The sequence below is a fragment of the Octopus bimaculoides genome, chromosome 8 (genome assembly GCF_001194135.2).
Source record: "Octopus bimaculoides isolate UCB-OBI-ISO-001 chromosome 8, ASM119413v2, whole genome shotgun sequence".
NCBI lineage: Eukaryota > Metazoa > Mollusca > Cephalopoda > Octopoda > Octopodidae > Octopus > Octopus bimaculoides.
This window is the reverse complement of record NC_068988.1, coordinates 44,055,291-44,075,168: the sequence shown is the minus strand read 5'-3', so window position 1 is coordinate 44,075,168 and position 19,878 is coordinate 44,055,291. Positions and strand designations below refer to the sequence as shown.

Below are 19,878 nucleotides of genomic sequence, written 5' to 3'. Positions count from 1 at the left end.
ATATATATATATATATGTATATATATATATGTATGTTCATTCCTTATCAGTGATGGTCCTGTCCTACCAGGCATCATAAGTTTGAAATGTGTCAAATTTTGTTGCTTTTATTATATTTTTGCCATTTTAACCACCCTGCATTTCTCATAATTTTTGATCCTTTGTCGCTCTCTCGCTCTCTCTCTTCTCACTCTCCCTTCTCTCGTTTTTCTTTCTCTCCTCTCTCACTCATCCCTCTCATTTTTCTTTCCCTCTTCTCTCACTCTCTCATCTCTCACTCTCTCTCATATGTATTAACATGTGCGTCTTATCTCTTATCTTCTCTATATGTGTCCCCTCTTTCACTATTATACTCACATACACAGTCTCTCACTTGATCTCCCTCATTTTCCCCTCCAATCTTATATCAAGTGTTTAACTTAACAAAGCCAAACATGTACCATGTGACTAATTCTGTTTGCTTATCTAAAACCATAGCACTTAATTTGTCTTCAACCTTTATTTATTTGACATTGTGTTTGGCAGGATTTATAGCTTTAGACTCATGAAACTATTTTCTTCCATTGACACCCACCCATTTTAATGGTGGTTTTATCGTTGATTGGATACAACCAGTATAGGACTGGTATTTTATTTAATGACTTCAGAAAGATAAAAAATAAATTCAGACTTTTCCAGCATTGTAAATCAGAATATAGGGACCTAGGTCCTCTACTGTTTCTAGTACCCTACTATCCTTTCTGTCTTTACAATAGTAACAATCTAGTCAGCCTCAACAATCAAGAAAGTCTTGTATCCCATCTGGCCTTAATGGGACACTATTCATATTAAATATTTAAGAGCTTACTGCAAAAACTTTAGAAGAAAGTGTGATTGTTCTAGAGTATGGTATTGGGGCACTGCCCCAATTGTTTAAGTATTTTATAAGTACTTATTTTGTCTGGGGGATATCTAGGGTTCATTGCGATAGTTGAAACTAGTAAAAGAACGATTTTTTATCTCCTTTTTTTTTTTTCTTTTTTGTTAAACAACTCTGTTTTCCTTCTTATTTTACAGTGTGGCATGTATGAAGCTGTGAACGAAGTATATAAAATTTTGATTCCAATACATGAAGCAAATAGGGATTATAAAAGGTTGGCACACATCCATAATAAACTACATGAAGCTTTCACAAACATCATAAAAATGGTAAGATATTTTCAACATTTTTTTTAGCCTACACTTGTAGCAAATAAATTCAGATTTCCCTCCCTAGTTTGTGGTTCATAATTGTGATGCTTCAGTCTATTTGATTGACAAATGGGTTTCACTCAGACTCCATTGTTGAAGTTTTGTGATGGCACTGATATTTCAGTAGTAATGATATAAAGTTAGTAGAATTTATATGGTTCATTGTATTCTGTATGTAAACTAAATATTTTGGCTGCTGCTATTGTTTCTAGCCCTTTATATCATTGAAGGTATCACGGGTTAATTGAATTCATTGATAAAGCAGATTTCATATATGCTGAGATAGACATTCGTTAGAGTGGCTTTACTGTTGCCGACCCTCATGTCCCACAAAGCTACTGAAATTCAGCACTATAAGCTAACTGGCATCATTATAATGTCTATTTTATTTTGCTTGCTTTGGTGGTTAGGTGTAAAGTTGCTATATTGTCATTTAAGCCCTGATCAAGCAGAACTGTGATCAAAGGTATACCAACCATGACCATCCCATTCTTCTGTAAGGTGGTAGGATGGGATTTGGGTGAGATTTACTTCCTTTTTATAACAGGTTCACATTGAGGCTTGAAAAATTGCCGTGTCTCTTAACCCTTTAGCATTTAAACCAGTGATATCCAACCCAAATATTCTATATTCAGACTGGTTAGATCTGGCCTCTCACAACTACCCTACAATGTCATTCTAAAAATAAACAATCACATCATTGAAATCTCAAAGCTATAAGACAATGCATGATTAATTCCAAACCATGTGAATAAATAAGCATTACATTTGACATAGTAATCTGAATACTAATAGGTTAATCATGTATCATCTCTATCTGTGAGACCATATGTCTTCAATCTGACCTTTCATGTCTTCCTTGGTGTGGTCTTATCATTTTCTCAATGCAGCAATTGAGAGCCATACCTATTAATTGTACAGTGTCCTCATTACTGGCACTCTGTCAGTTAATGTGCAAGTGGTTGAACACTCCATAGACACGTGTGGAGTGTACCCTTAACATAGTTCTCAAGGAGATTCAGCATGACATAGAGTGTGACAAGGCTGGCCCTTTGAATTACAGGTACTACTCATTTTTGCCAGCTGAGTGAACTGGAGCAACGTGAAATAAAGTGTCTTGCTCAAGGACACAATGCACCACTGGGAATTGAACTCACAACCTTACGATCATAAGCCAAATACCCTAGCCACTAAGCTATGCACTTTCACAGTGCCCTCATTGCTTACATCAATTATACCATATCAACTTATGATGATTGTAATTGTGTATGATTTTATGTATGAACAAAATATAATCAATAGATGTAGTAAGGTTTATTAATTTATATAAAACTGAGACTTCATTTTATAACTACTCTGAGTGTTCTGATCCTCTTCTCTCTCTATGAATATATATATATATTGTTATTTTCAGGAAGGAAAACGAGTTTTTGGAACTTATTTCCGAGTTGGTTTCTATGGTCACAAATTTGGAGACCTTGATGGAGAAGAATTTATATACAAGGAACCAGCCATTACGAAATTACCAGAAATTTCTCATCGACTTGAAGTATGTTTTTCCTTTGTTCCATTAAGATGTTGTTGTTGTTATATTCCTTTTGTAACAGATTCAGTTAGGTTGTTGTTTTGTTAAAGGGTGACATAAAATAAAATACTAAGAACAAAAAGCAAATCTCTGGGTTTTTGGGGTTTTTTTTATTGAGGTTTATCAGGAGAAAGGGACAATGAACATGACCTGACTGATCTAGTTGATGTTCAGCTTGAATGGCTGCAAAGCTTGAACAGGAAGAGAATTACTGTTGTTGTTTTCATTGCCCAACAGAAGTTCAACTTTGCAATTGAGTTGAAACCATTCTGTCATTTTCCTGAAGTAGTTCCATAGGTCCAGTATCTTTCTACATCTTCCTAGCTGTAGAATGGAAGAGACGTGGGACATCATGTGGAGTAATCCCATTGCAATCAGGACATATGTTGGGAGTTTGTTGATTTAGTTGACTCTGGACCAAAATCTGGAGTGCAATCAGTCAAAAGTGAACATTGATTTTTTTGGTAGGCATTCTTTGTTCTAATTGATTATGAGCTAGTGTAGTGGTGAATAGTCACCTAATAGTATTTGAGGCTTGAGGCTTTCCATCATATCCTTAACCTCCAAACTGTGAAATTTTTTCCTTGGTTTTTCCTTTGTTGAATATTCTGAGTCATTCTTCTACAATGGCAAAGAAATTCCTGATGTTCTAGGCAGGAAGGTTTAAATATAGTGAGCAGTGTGGAGTCTGAATCTCTCACTAACCACTATAAACATCAGCTGGGTCAACTGGAATTGGATGGAAGTAGTGTAAAACTAGCTAGTTGAGAGGAGCAGAGGCCATTGTAGTAATATGAGAAAATGTATCTGAAGCAAAAAAACTCCTTCATGCACTGCCAACAAATTCTCTTTCATTCTAGCTATGGTAATCATGATTGTTGTCAAATCAGAGAATAGATCCTTGTTATAAGATTGAATTCAAATATTTTTGGCAAAACCCTTCATCATTAGTATCCACCTCTTTTCAGGGTAGATTAATTTATTCAATGTTATGAACTTTTTTAATTGGCTTTATGGTAATAGACCTGCACTTCCTTTAAACTTGAAGAAAACTAATGTTTGCCTGTATCATAAAAGTTCTGCATTTTTAAAATGGCTATTTTCACTTGTATACAATTATTATAAGACTGTAGTGCCTCCCAAAGTAATGTAGTGTAAGCAAAAGTAAATGTGTGTGTGCATGTATTGACACAAAAGATAGCTAGCCACACTAGTTGTTTTGATATATGTTGTTTAACATTTTAATTTCTTATTATTCCAAAATCAAATTTGGCTTGACTGAAGTTTACCTTCCATTCCTTTAGAATCTGTAAAATTAGTACAACTGATAAATATGAGAAGATTTCATCTATTATATCTCTTCTATTTCATTTCTGAACAAAAAAAAAGCATAATAAAATAGATATCTGTCAGTTGCAATAAATCATTATTATTATGTTTATGATATATTTTCTTTATTTAACTAATTCTCCAATTCTTCTCTGTATTGTCAGTCATTTTATGAAGATCGCTTTGGTGTTGAGAATGTTGTTATGGTGAAAGATTCAAACACTGTAGAACGACAAAAGCAAGATCCCGAAAAGGTAAGTCTTTCAGTTTAGTATTAAAAAAGATGAATGAAAATATCACATTCATTGCAGCAGCTCACTTGTTTGTCATCATATAGTGTGCTAAGCAAAGTCTAATCAATCTAGTTGAGAACATACCTAAACTTAGAGGTACTGGGTTCAAGTGTAATGATTTCAACTGCTAGTAATCTAAATTAGTTGGGATTTTAGTATCATTCTTTGCTGTTGAGGTGAAATTGGTGTATAGATAAGGTGTCAAACTGACTTGTTATGCATTCTGTGTTCAAATCCACTGTAGGTATGTCATTATGTGTACTGACTCCTCTCTTTATCTAGGTGTCTATAAGAATAGCTATCAATTCATATAGAAATGTTACTTGAGGTAGACCTGATCCTGAGATAAATTTATCTCTCAACAGTGTAATGCTATGAAAATTGAACAAAATACTGACCTCCAAGCTGAAGAGATTTTTATCATTCTATATACATGGCTGTGTTGTTAAGAAGTTTGCTTCCTATTTGCATAGTTTTAGGTTCACCCCTGCTATGTATTCCTTGGGCAAGTGTTTTCTGCTACAGCCCCAGACTGACCAAAATTTTTTGTAAATGGATTTGGTAGATGGAAACTAAAAGATCATTGTGTGTATGTTTATTAAATGTATGTCTGTGTGTCTGTTTGTTTACATCTTATTCATTTCTATGAAAGTTTTAATTTATGAGTAGTGTTGTTAAAAAATCATCCATTCATTTATGCCATCGCTCTCTGCCATGTCTAACACATGAGACCATGGGAAACAGACGTGAATATGCACAACAACAAAGAAATCTATGTGAAAATAGAGCAGTAGAGTCTGTGAAAACTAGTGATTGTCTGTGGGTAAATTATTTTGCTGAAGGAAGGAAGAAAGATCTTACACCTCAGGCAGAACCCTTTGTCAAAGAGAGATGAAATGTTTAGTGGTGTTGGCAGTGGTGGCAGTGGTTAAATAGGTTGGGTGATGGGGGTGGGAGTGTTGTGAGACAGATAGAAAAATTTAATAGCAAAGAATAATGGAAGTGAAAGGAAAGCAGGTGTTAGTAGGAGAAAAGCAGTTAAAGTGAGAAGAAAAAAACTTACAAAAATGCTGACAAATTGGAAAAATAACATATCTATGTTTTTAGCAAACACTATATGATCATGAAAGTCATAACTGAATTGGTGGTTGGTCTACCCTAAGCAAAAAGATTTACAGATTCTACAAATGATAAAATAAATATGGTTGGTTGGGGTACAATCAAAGTAGATGACTTATAATTAAGGGCAAGTTTTGAGCTTGCTATTTGAGAAGTAAAGGGAAATGTTACATATAGAACATGAGCATTAAAAGATGCCAGTGTGTGTGTATGCTACAAAAGAAAGAACTCTAAACCTAGAGATTGCACAAGATTTTGTCATTTTTGAAAAAAAACTTGAAAAGATAAGAGCAGTTTTAAGATTAGAGGAAAGGAATTGAAAGTAAGAGAGGATAGTTTTTAAAAGAGATAGAGCCATGAGTTGTAAAAATAAAGAGAGAGAGAGAGAACTCTGTCTTCTAGTGTGGAGTAAGAGTATTGGAACTGTTTCAGTGGCTTGGTCTCATGGATGTCTTATTTTAGCTATCAATTCAGATAACCTTGTTTGAGGCATGTGGCTTAAAGGTTAGGGTGTTGGACTCATGATCATAAGATTGTGGTTTTGTTTCCTGGATCAGGTGACACATTGTGTTTTTGAGCAAAACACTTCATTTCACATTGATCCAGTTCACTCAACTGGCAAAAGTGAGTAATCCTATGCGGGACTGGTGTCCCATCCAGGTAGGGAATATATACACCACAGAAACTGGCAAACCAGCCCTACGTATCTGTATAACTCAGAAAGAATCTTTATCATTATCCTTTTACTCTACACACTACATGTTTTCCTCTATTATTGTAAATCTCTATATCTGTAAGGCTCTGTTTCTATCAAGCTGTATCACTTTAAAATTCTATTACTAAAACTCCTATCATTATAAAAATTTATCATAAAACTCCTGCTATAAAATTCTGCCACTGTAAAGCTCTAATGTTATCAAGGTATGCCATTGTAGCTCTGTTACTGTATCTCTCTCTATTTCTATAAATCTCAATAACACTAAAAAGTTCTACTTCTAAAAATCATTATGAAGTTCTATTACTATCTAGCTTTCTTCCACTACAACCACTATGAAGGTCTATCTGTATTAGCCTTTCTTCACTATAACCATTATAAAGTTCTGTTGTCAAGCCCAGTCAGTATTAAAATGTACTTTTATCAAGTTCTGTCATTATAAAGATTGTCATCCTCATGTTATTTTACTTTCTTACCAGGCTTATATACAAATCACTTACGTTGAGCCCTATTTTGATGCCTACGAAATGAAGGACCGGGTGACCTATTTTGAGAAGAACTATAACATAAGTATGTGTAAAGGAGAAATTTTCTTTCCCTTTTAAGATATTGGTGAAACAGTGTATGCATGTGTGTAAATGTGTGTGTGTATGTGTATGGAGTAATTTTCACAACCCTATGATATCCCTAATTTGTCCATTGTATTGATCTTCATTGAACTTTTCTGTACTCACTATATTTTTCAGAACATTTTATGTATGCCACTCCTTTCACACAAAATGGCCGTGCACATGGAGAACTCCATGAACAGTACAAGAGAAAAACTATTCTAACAACATCTCATGCATTTCCTTACGTTAAAACCCGACTGGCTGTTATACACAGGGAACAGGTTTGTGTCAGCACTTTTTATCTTCTTTTGGCTTCTATCTTTCTCTTCCTTCTTTTCTTCTGTCTTGTGTCTTCATGGTGTCTAATTCTTCTTCTATAAATCATTTATCTTCAAATCAGGTGTGTTTTTTTTTTTGTGTGTTTGTATGTTCCATAGACCTCTTTGTTAGACTGGTGGAACCTACAAGACAAGTTCTTTGATTATACTCTCTTGAGAAATAATAATTTTTGGATGGCAAACATTGATAGAATTGAAAAGGTAATAATATATTTTGTTCTTTGCAGTTGTTTGTGAAGAAAATATATTTCAAGGTTTGTGAAAATGAAACTGTAAATTAATTCCGTCAAAGTTCATGGTTACCTTGAAATCTATCCAAACGCATTCTCCTAGCACTTCATAGATCATAGTTCAAGAAACACTGCTCTGAGTAAAAGTATAAAGGTTAAGAGTCGATAAAGTATTTTGTGAGTTCAAATCCACTGTTAGCATTTTGTAATTATTACCTCACTAAATCTGGCTGATAGAAAATGGTTCTCGATCATCTGAAATATTACCTGTGACAAATTGACTTTTGAGGTAGAATAAAGGAAAATTTATCTCTTATCTGCTTTGCCCATGAAATTGGCTTTTAGGAGCTACATGGAGCTCAGAAAAACATTTATAATTCTTCAGTTCTTTAGATATTTCTCCTTAAAAGGTGAAACATTCAAAGACCAATTGTTATTTTAAATAATCAACTAAAAAAGATTTCTTTCATTATTTTCTTGTTAGTTTAAGACAAATTTGTATTTTATAATAGAAACAGTTTGACCATTTTATGTAACTATCAAAGTTAAAGATGACCTTATCAATTGGATGTCGACCAGATAGTTTACCAGAAATGCGGTATCATTCTACTTCCAATATCTAGAAACTGACTCATTCATCAATATTCTAAGTTATTCACACCAGAGGCAATGATGACTGTCTTGAAGAATTGTTACTAGATCTGGTTCCATATTGTGGTCATTAAAATGCATATTGCCTGTATGACATTGTACACTATAAGCATCAGTTTGAGACAGGAAAATTATCAGGGATATTGTAACAGGACATAAATCATATAGTCATGGATATATCGCTTATAGAGTGACTACATTACTGATTAGACTATAGAGAGTACCCGTTATTCCCTCTTTCTCAAATAATACTTAATTTAAGGACGAGCAATGGTAGTTGATAGATATGTGGTCCTAATTCTGCCAATAGGTCTATTTCCCTTCTTCTGTCCCAAATTGGTACTTGTAATGTCTAATGTCCCATTACAATAAAATCTCTGCTGTTGATTTATAATATTGCCTTTATATTTTCCAGATTATACTTTCGCCTATTGAAGTAGCAATAGAAGACATTCAGAAGAAGACCAAAGAATTGGCACTTGCATTGAGTCAGGAACCACCTGACCCCAAGATGTTACAGATGGTGCTACAAGGTTGCATTGGGACAACAGTAAATCAGGTATGACTTGAGATAGGTTTGAACTGAAGTATTGAACTTTGGATATGTTTGATATTGTAAATTTATTCGCTCAGTTTATACACCAGGTATGATATTACTACTGCCCTTATGTCATTTATCAGCTTTCATTGAAAATGATTTCTGACAACTGCCAGGATAGTAGATCTAGAGTACTTCTAACCACCAGTTAACATTTTTATATTCTTCATACTCAAGGCTTCTGTTTATTGGTGCTGTTTTATCATTACAAATCATTGTTTCTTTCTCAATATCTTTCAGTAGTGTATGGTTATGTTTGAAGAACTGTGTTTCTTACTGCTTGACTATGTCTTGCAGAAGTTCAGTGCTTCCAATTCTTGCCAAAATATCTGCCTTCATTCTATGCCAAAGTACATCTCCAAGGCAATTATTTTCCTTTTATCAAACATACAAATTATCCACGTCTAACAATTATATAGTAATAATACCTTGATTGACTTTACATTAATAGTAATTAAAACTGAAGATTGTTTATAAAACTGCTATTATGAAAATTTAATGTCAAGTAGCTGTGTGTTGAGTGTTAACATCAACTTTGGAGTGTGTAAATAACTATCTTACATCAAGTATCAATAAGATAACTTTAAAAGAAAAACCATCAAATCTGTTTTTAAAACATTGTCACTGGAAGCTGATATTTTATTTGGTTGAAAAAAAAAAATTCAATCCATAGCTTTTTCCAACTCTGCAAGACAAAGAATGAGATAACTTAGCAAGATTAGTGTGAGTAATAGTTGATTACAGTTGCTAAAGTAGAAGGATATATGAGCAGCAGGTAGGCTGCAAGTCAGAGAAGTAAGGGAGACCCTCTAACATGTTTACTATGAAGTCTGGTAGGGTAAGAGATAGAATGTGAGAAGCAGTAATACGTGAAATAGAAATAAGAGCATTGAGAAGTGCTTTAAATCAGGGGTTCTAAACCATTTTTAATCTATGAACCCCTTTGATTATTATTTTATTCTGGTGGACCCCATAGCCATTTGGTGTTTTAAAACTAATTTTATAGAAACTTCTTTCAAAATTCTTATTTTGTTTTTCACACAATCGCTTGTGTAGGATGAACTATGTAAAACATTAGGGAAAGAAACCTAAATGTTTCTTGCAATATATATACCAATACATACATGTAAAGCAAAATTTTCTCAGGGGCCCTTATAATACTATTGTAGAGCCCCAATTTACTGTTTTGTTGTGTGAACCTCCCAAAATCATATATGAACCCCAGTCGAGAACTACTGCTTTAAATATACCTGTGTGTGTGTGGGGCTGTAAAGAAAAAGCAGAAGCTGCCGCTGTAGTAGCCCTATGGTCTCACATTGTTTTCCTCTCTTCTTTCATCTTCAGGGTCCAGTAGAGATTGCTCTTGTATTCCTTAAAGCTGAACCAAACCAAACCCATGGAAAACATCATAACAAACTTAGATTGTGCTTTAAAGAATTTTTGAAACGGTAATATCCTCACACAATTTTTTTTCTTTTTTTTTTACTTTAATCAAAAGAAAATAAGAAAATAGTTTTATTTTGTCTTTTTGGTTCATCAATATTATTAGCGAGCCAACAAGTGAATCTGTAAGTACTTGCTAAATCTGCTAGAAACAGCAGGCAAATTTCCCTCATATCACATGTTATGTTACCAAGTTAAAAAAGAAATGATACATTAGGTAACATAAACATAGGGACATGTGTGAAGGAAAATGGTGGGATGAACAGTACTGGAATGTCTTTGATCATATGTTTGTTCAATGACAGCTGATCTGGGGGTAAACAACAAAAATGTTATGAATTTTGTAACTTTCATCATAATCCTGTTTTAAATGTCTCTTTCTGAATCAGTCTACTATTTTTAAGCATTCAGTATGAAATGAAAACAAGTTTAATGATTAAGGTGTTAGTACTGGACTTCAGTATCTTCTTTCAGAGTTGTTTTGCTCTATGGAGATCATACTGTGTCAGTTATTCCTTGAATACATTTTCAATTTGATTGTAAATTCTATTCATATTTTTAGAGTATATATCATCATCATCATCATTGTTTTAATGTCCACTTTTCCATGCTTGCATGGGTCAGACAGAATTTATCCAGCTCCAGCTCCAGCTTAGTTACTCTACTTACTCATATAATACAAGGTAGTTATGTATCTTTTCTGCAACAAGAAATTTTAATTACCTTTTTCTGATGATATCTGAAAAGAAACAGCGATTTTAGCAAATTTTGATCACATCAGGGTCACCAGTTGTAGGGAAGAGGGTATACACCATCCTGTGTATCCCAATTCCGTACATTAAATTCTTCAAGGAAGAAAACGGAGCGCAGACTCTGAACTAAAACAGCATAACAAATATTTATTACAGTAGAATTCTGCTCACACTAGGAGGGAATTCGGTAGCATGTCGGCTTTGGTTAGATGAGACGCCATCAATGAAGTTGCGTGGTTGAAGTCATTTCCTCCTCTCTGGTTAACTTTGTGGATTCATTGTGGAGTTGACAGAGAGCTGCTGTTGAGACATCTAGCTTCCACGAAGTTCAGCAAGCAAAAGAGGCAGAGAGACGTGGGAACGCTTGGATGTTGGATAACCACACATGCGCACGAGGGACTCCCTGCATGCCTTCCAGAAGACTAGTCCCTGCACATGTGTGGATAAGCTCTCCAAAATGGCAACTGGTATCAGGCACCACTACACATATTAAGCAAGACTAATAATAAATCAAAAAACATTAAAATAAACAAGCTTTTGATGGTTTCAAAATTATGATGCTAAGTGTTTCCATTATTTTGTCCAACCCCTGTATGTGTGTGTGTATAAATCAATATCAATATATATTTATATTATCTTTTCTTTTACTGTTTATTCTACAGATGTTTGGATGCTCTACAAAGAAACAAGACACTGATAACAGTTGAGCAAAAGGAATACCAAAAAGAAATGGAGAGAACATTCCACAATATTCGTGATAAGTTGTATCCATTGATATGTTCCTCAACAGTCACACTGAAACGAGCCAAACATAAGAGGTTAGTGAAATCATAGTTATGCCTCAGGTCTCTACTATTTATTATTATCCCTTGCTACATTCTTCTGCCTTGTCTTTTGCACATGTGCAGATGTGCATATAGCAGGCCTTAACTTGTAGGTGTATGTAACTATAGACATTGTTTTTTCTTCTCATGACATTTCATGCCATATGCATTGTATAGCACAAAATAGTAAGACTAAAGAATTAAGTTTTAAAAAAATCAATCTCTAACACTAAAAAATTAGGACAATGGTACAGTGGAATGAAATGATAAGGAAATCAACTAATATATATATATGGTTCAAAATTGTACAAGAAACAGAAGACAAAGAGGTGAGAGAACAACAAACAAGCACTAGGGTCTATATAATCAACTTACCCCTCCCGAAAAATGCTAGCCATGTGCCAAAATTTGAAACGATTATTATTAGTATTATTATTATTATTATTATTATTATTATTATTTTTTCAGTGGGTGAGCTGGCAGAATCATAAGCATGCTGGACAAAAAGTTTAGCTAGGTTATCCACTGGCTTTCAGTAGTCTTTTGAGTGCTTAGAACTCTCCTTATAATTTCTCCTGTCCCTAAGAGGCAAACATTCTATTCCAATCACCTTCAACCATTTGTCTATACCTTTGCTTATAGTTCCCAATGCACCAACTATTATAGGTGCAACCGTTTTTTCTTTATGATCCTGGAATCAAATGGACAACATGAATCAATTAGTAAGCAACTTCGTTTTACCTTTATGCCAGGCTAAATGTTTAGTGGCATTTTGTGTGTTTTAACATTCTGAGTTCAATTCCATTGAGGTTGACTTAGCTTTTCATCCTTTCGGGGTCAATAAAATATGTACCAGTTGAGTACTGGGATCAGTGTAATTGACTTGCCCCCTCCCCCAAAATTTTAAGCCTTGTGCCTATAGTAGAAGGATTATTATTATTATGGCATTGAATAGCAGATTTTGTAGTGTCAGACAAAACACCTTGTGGTATTTTCACTCTGAGTTCAAATGCCACCAGGGCTAAGTTTGACTTTAATTTTTTTGACATTGATAAAAGAAAATATATTCTGTCAACTATTGGTTCCAGTTTAATCAATTATATCTCCATTCTCAAAATGTAGAACCTATAAACCTCTGTCTGCATAATAAGGGCAAAGTCACATTCACCTGCAGCAACACCATCAAAATTAGACACGAAACAACAGTGATGATGGCAAATATTACTTTGTTATGTAAACAGAAGTCTGAACACCAGAATTTATACTTGTCAGAAAATATTAAAACTACAGCTTTGTGATATAAATGAGTCATAGGTCTACCAAATCTGTGCCCTTTTCTCTATCAATAACCCTATTATTCTTCATGGGGTGGGAGCTTGAATTTCATACTGATTCTCTTAGATCATAAGACTTCAGAGCATCTCTGAGATAACATAAATGGTAAGTTTATGTACACAAAAAGTCAATGAACATGTATGCAATTTCCACATAAGTCTCACTGTACTTTTTGTTTTGTTTTGTTTTGTTTTGTTTTTTCTAATTTTTTAATTTCTTTTTCTCTCCTGTTTTTTTTCCTACATATGACATAATTTAAAAACAAAATATTTTAATGAAATTATATAACCTAACTAAAAATTCCATTTCTTTGCTTTTTTTTTTCTTCTTCTTTTTTTATTATTCTAGGCCCTGATTGAATAACCCTTTCTATTTTACTGATAATAATCCTATCAACTAATATTTTTGTAAGCAAAATTAACATTCTTACCAGTCACCAATTTGTCTTGAGGCAGCTATGCCTTTTTTTTACATACTTTTGTTCTACTAGCTTTCTCATATGCTTGTTACTTTCTAGTTTCTTTCCTATCTGCCCTTCAGTTTAATATTCTTCTCATGGTGGTATTGTAACCTTTACTGTTGTTGTTGTTGCTGTTAGTGTTGTTGTTTAGCCACAATGTCAAACTGATTGAACAGACTGAGGAACCAAAAGCAACACAGACTTAATCATTTCATCTCATCCTTTTTCTTTCTTTTTTTTTTCAGAGTCTGTGTGTCTGGGATTACATTATGCAATGTGTCCATTCTTTTCTAAGATGGTAGGCTGCAGTGATCTGAGATAGATTTAGTTGCTAATTGTAGCTGGTAAAGTCTGCCATATACAGGTTCACTGCTCCTTCAATGGCTTACTGTTTGTGTTGCTGTTTAGTCCCAACTCAGCTATTATTGTACAGACATGTAATCAAAAGCATTTCGTCCAGCCATGCCATCCTGTCATTATTCAGACATAATGTATTCAGGACTACATTACATAATGTGTCCTTCCTTTTATAAGACAATAAGGTATCATTTAAGGGAGATTTGGCTGCTATTTCTTGCAGTTCATTGGATTGTTCCTGATGGCTTTTTGCTGACTGGGAGATACTAAGTATAAGTAATTATTAGATTTCTGAAAGCAGTGTATATTGCCAAATTCATCATCATGGTCATCATTGATTGTCACTATGGGAGAGTGGCAGATAATGAGACAATACCAGACTGGATGCTGATTGGTATTTAATTATCATTTTTAGACACCATAAAAGACACCATTTCGAGCGTGGCCGTTTTCGTGCGGGTGACACGTAAAAGCACCCACTACACTCTCTGAGTGGTTGGCATTAGGAAGGGCATCCAGCTGTAGAAACTCTGCCAAATTAGATTGGAGCCTGGTGTAGCCATCCGGTTGCACCAGTCCTCAGTCAAATCGTCCAACCCATGCTAGCATGGAAAGCGGACGTTAAACGATGATGATGATGATGATGATGATATTCATCAGCTCAAATCCAGTCAGGATTGATTTTTTCCCATTTTGATTGTTATCCCTCCAGCTTTTGTTATTTAATACAAGCACCTGCATTTACTGGGTTTAATTCAATCAACAGTACCATCTCCCTTACAAATGGTATCGTACAAATATTTGAGTTTGTAGTCAAGGTCATCACTGTCACCACCACCACCATCATCTTCATCTTCAACATCACCACCACAGCCATCAACCTTCCCTAATAGGATGTTGATATGTTGATGAATAGACTCAACAGAGATTGTTGTGACACTGCACTAAATGACCAAATGATGTAGTGGTCTGTCATCAACGCTGTCTCATGAGCTAATAAAGGCAATGTGGACTGGCGGATGAGATAGTGGATAAATAAAGAATTAGGCTACACCTCCTCTTACCATGAGTACAAACCCACTATCAAAGGTGATATTTTAAAAACTAGCACTGTAACTATTTGTACAAGTTCTCTGATAGATAATGACACATTTAGGTACTTTTTGGTTATCTCACCCCCATAAAAAAATTGTGCTATCTCCCCACTCCCCCCATTTTACGAGAAATATCAGTACTTTTGGTTATCTCCTTCAACTAAAAAAATTGTTTAACCCTCAATAAAAATGAAAAAAATTATTAAACATGGAAGGTGAAAAGATGAAACATCATATTGACTCTCATAATATTTTTATAACAAACCATACAAAACTGAGAAAAACTGATAAACATGAAAACTGAAAAAATTAAACATCTTATTGAATCTGATAACATTTTTATAACAATTCATACCCTGCCTAATGCAGAGGCCAAACATCAACAACATGTTCAAGTGCTGAATCAAAAGGATCTAATGCTTTTAATTCAATCCCTTGTCGCCACATAAACTCAATTTTTTAGTGGGGAGATAACCCAATTTTTTAATGGTAATTCTTTTTAATGGGGGTGAGATAACCAAAAAGTACCCACATTTATACTAGTTGTAAATTATAAAAGTAAAACTAGACAACCAAGTCCATTTTCAGACTATTGTCTGACTGGAAAAGTTGTGAGAAAGAGATGTGATACGAGTTAAATAGCTGAATTGTTTGATAATTTGTAAGTTCAATTTCACTGAAATCATTTCAGCTTATGTCTATATATGGTGCTGAGTCCTAGAGCCCCTCAGCTCATTTCTATCATCATCCTTATGTATACTTTTCCAAAATAGACATGGTTTAAACATGCCTTCTTTTTTTATGTGATTGGTAAAGATTTACCTCATCAATATATCTTACAACAACTCAGCTCTCTCTCTCTCTCTCTTTCTCTCTCTCTCTCTCTCTCTCTCTCTCTCTCTCACCACCACTATAATAGCTTCTACTCCTTCACCTCCACCTAAGTCTACCTGATTCACCTACCTCTCACCATTCCTACTTTGTCTCGCACTCAAAAATCCCACACATAGCACTTCACTTACTCCTTCCCATCAGAAATGCATCTCTCTGGAGCAACCACCCTGCACACATTTCCTTTATAAACATCAGCCTACTGAAGTTCAAACTGAACATCAACCACATCAATGTTACTAGTATAGGAGGTCACTCAAAATCATAAGTACTCTTTCTTCAAAAAATTTTGATAAATCTATTATGCTTTACTAAAATATGTAGTTGGTATTTGTTAAAAGCCTTTTTCCTTTTTAGCTCATGGAACACTGAACTTTGAAACACAGTTGACACTTGAAATGAATTGAATTTTTTTTGTCTTATTTCATTATCATCTTCATCATCATCTGTATTTTTTTTTTCATGCTTATATGGGTTTGATGGATCTCACAATTCTTCATCTAACAGGCAGAACAACAGAGAAAACCACCTAGCTTTGTTGATGTGTATGTTATTTTATACATGATTTTAGTGGCTGAATTTCACCACCCACTTTACAATATGGATTGTATGCATCTTATCTTAATCAGGTCCCCAGTACTAGAGAGGTTGACTGTAGCAGGATTGTACAGTTTCTTCTACCCTGTATCATCTTAGTTATCAATAGAAGTCTAACAGAAAATAAATATAACGTTATTTTCCATATGGTAGTAGTCTGACTTAATTGAAAGGAATGTAAGGTACCTTACTGGGGTAGTAGTCTAAGGCTGTCTCTTTAGCACTAGTTAGAGGGTGGTGGAGGAGTCGTTGTTTTGGTATAGAGGAGAATTCAACTTTAATGGAGCAATGTACTGACTGACATAAGGTACTTGTTAGTAAGTCTCTAGTTATTTATAAAATTAAACCACTGAGTGAAACTAGTAGAGTAGCTAAATTTATGTGAAAATATAGCTACAATATCTCCTATGCCATCTTCTAAAAGGAAGGGCATATTGGATAAGGTAATCATAGATACATTCATCAATATTTAACATCTGTCTTCTATGTAAGCATGGGCTGGACAGTTAAACAACATCTGAAACTTTGGAGGATTTCATTGTCTACTTTGATATGGTTTCTATGGCTGGATGCCCTTCCAAATGCCTATCACTTAACCAAGTGTACTAGTGCTTTTTTTCTTTTTTCTTTATTTTGTGAAACCAGCACTTGTGAAGTCACCATGTAACTCACAACTCACAAGATCCCCTTCAATTGAGTGGGAGTAAAGAAAAGAGAAAAGTGGTTTTTGAGGTTAAAGAATGAAAGACAGGACTGGAGTAGGTTTCTTGTTACAGAGGATATAAATCTCTTCTTATTACATAAAAGTAAGTGGGAGTAATCAGTGGAAAGAGATAAAGATGGTGGCAACAAGGTAACAGATTTGGCCCTCAAGGTATCAGATGAATATAAAAAGGGTGTGGATAGAAGATCTGGTTTGTGTGGGTAGAGGTTACAGGAAATATTAGGAGAGAGTGAGGGATGGTTAGAAATGAGGAGTAGGGTGGGAGGAATTGGGAACAAAGGTGGAAGGATGGTCAATAAATAAATATAAGTTTTGGAGGGAAAATAAGGGGAAAGGAGGTGATGACTGACTGTACAGAAAGGATGAAGAACAGCAGAATATTTTCAGTAGATAGAGGGAAAATGACAGAAATGGGATGATGGTTTGTGTTGGTGTCTGAAAGAAAATGATTGGATGGTTGAAGTCGAAGCCTCTTTGATAAATAAATCAACTCAAACACTGACCTGAGAGCTAAACAACAACAACAATGTCAATTACTCTAAAGGAAATATAAAAAAAAAGCAGAAACAATTTCCTTCATATTACTATGGAAATACGAGTGTAAAACAGCAACAACAATAAAAAAAAAGTAAAAACAATAAATTTAACCAATTTATGGAGCGCTTCCTTGACTCTTTGCTCTCAACACATTAAATTAATCCAACTCCAATATTCTTGAAATAAACATGTTATTTTATTATTTTATTTATTACTTAACATGTTTTTCTTTTAATAGCATCAACAAGACATGTTTGTTTTGTGTTTCACATTTTACTTCTGCCTTCAATGACCACACCAGCCATGCATGTCCCTTGAAGTAGTTTGCTTTTCTATAGAGCAGTTTGCCTTTCTATAGAGCAGTTTGCCTTTCTATAGATCAGTTTGCCTTATATTTTCTCATAGAGCAGTTTTAAATTTTCCATAAAGCAGTTTGCCTTATCTTTCATCATAGAGCAGTGTGTGCCTTAGATTTTCCCATAAAGCAGTAGTCCTTCCCTTTCCCTGTAAAGCAATTTGCCTTCCCTTTCTCCATAGAGCCATTTGCCTTATCTTTCTTCATATAACATTTTGCTTTTTCTTTATAAAGTAGTTTGCCTTACATTTCTCCATAAAATAATTTGCCTTACCTTTTAAAGTAGTTTGTCTTAAAATAGAATAAATAAAGCAGTGTTTGCTTTACAGCATTCCTTAGTAATATTCCTTACCTTTCTCCATAAAGCACTTTGTTTTACCTTTGCCCTAATGCGGTTTGCCATACCTTTCATTATAAAGCATTTTGTCATACCTTGCTCCATTAAACAGTTTACCTTACATTTTCACTTGCACAAGTGTCTCAGGTTTGCATTTCTCACAGTAGCACTAAATTTCCTCTTTTCAGAAATATTTTCACTTTATTGTGGCTCCTCTCAAATTTATGTGGCAATAAAGAATTTAAGTTATATATTTTTATTTATTCAATGATTTGCCATCTTTTTGTAGAAATGGAGGTGGCTTACGAAAGAAGAGTTTTGCATCAAGGGCAAGATAATACAACTTCTTAGTAACTCTGGAAGGATAAAAAAAGCGAAATCAACTTAAGTTTGATTTGAACTCAGGGCTATAAAGGATCATAACTGAATACTGCAAAGCATTCTGCACAACTCTGCTGTCTAAGCTGTTTACCAATCCCTTTACTCTTTCTTTTACTTGTTTCGGTCATTTGACTGCGGTCATGTTGGAGCACCACTTCAAAGGGTTTTAGTCAAATAAATCGAACCCCAGAACTTATTTTTTTAAACCTAGCACTTATTCTCTTGATCTCTTTTGCCAAACTGCTAAATTACAGGGACGTAAACACACCAACACTGGTTGTCAAGCAATGATGGTGGGGTCAAACGCAAGCACAAAGGCACATGCACATACATACAAACACATGCACACACACACACACACACACACAACTGGCTTCTTTCAGTTTCCGACTACCAAATCCACTCACAAGGCTTTGGTTGGCCCAGGGCTATATTAGAAGACACTTGTCCAAGGTACCATGCAGTGGGACTGAACCTGGAACCATGTGGTTGAGAAGCAAGCTTCTTACCACACAGCCATGCCTGTTCCTAAACTTTTCATTTTTTTTTTTTTTTCTTTTCTTCAGCCCTAGGACTCATAAGGCTGGTTACTCAATTTCCATGCCATACAAGTGACCGAAATCACAACAATCCACCTGAACAGGATGCCAGCCCATTGCATTGCTCTTCATTAATGCCACAAAATTTACCTTCTAAATTACAATCTATTTTCAGATTTTTACCATTTTCACATTTTAAATTACTTTTCCAATCTGCAAGACTAAATTTTGCAAACACCTTGGCACTTTCTGATTTTTGTACTGTATAAAAACTTGCATTCTCATCCTCTCCTTGTCAAATTTGTTTCCTGATCACACACCCTTTATTTCTTATATTTCACTGTGAATGCCTTGTTTCACCTTAATTTTTTAACCTTAGACACTCCTTCAATGTTTTCATGCCTTGTTTTTTGAAGTTTAGGTGTTTGTTGGTTTGTTTGTTTGTTTGTTCTTTTATTGTTTTACAGTGTCTCCTAATCCCTCAAAAGAATTCTAGATTTTCTATTCCTTGCGGTCTCTCTTTTTTCTCTCTCTTCCTCTCTCCCTCCTTCTC

General features: G+C 34.6%; 1 protein-coding gene across 10 annotated transcripts in view; it reads left to right on the top strand.

Moving 5' to 3' along the window:
- LOC106868262 (dedicator of cytokinesis protein 7) overlaps nt 1–19,878 on the top strand; it is a 174,794-nt gene that overhangs the window by 151,057 nt on the left and 3,859 nt on the right. For 9 of the 10 annotated variants that reach the window (XM_052970082.1, XM_052970084.1, XM_052970083.1 and 6 more), the window contains 8 exons: nt 1,057–1,188; nt 2,645–2,779; nt 4,309–4,398; nt 6,751–6,841; nt 7,018–7,163; nt 8,517–8,660; nt 10,044–10,147; nt 11,557–11,712. In XM_052970082.1, the coding sequence (XP_052826042.1) occupies nt 1,057–1,188; nt 2,645–2,779; nt 4,309–4,398; nt 6,751–6,841; nt 7,018–7,163; nt 8,517–8,660; nt 10,044–10,147; nt 11,557–11,712 (998 nt within the window). Of the gene's footprint in view, nt 1–1,056; nt 1,189–2,644; nt 2,780–4,308; nt 4,399–6,750; nt 6,842–7,017; nt 7,164–8,516; nt 8,661–10,043; nt 10,148–11,556; nt 11,713–13,401; nt 13,461–19,878 lie in introns of all 10 variants that reach the window. The other variant, XR_008264747.1, reaches the window with a different exon arrangement.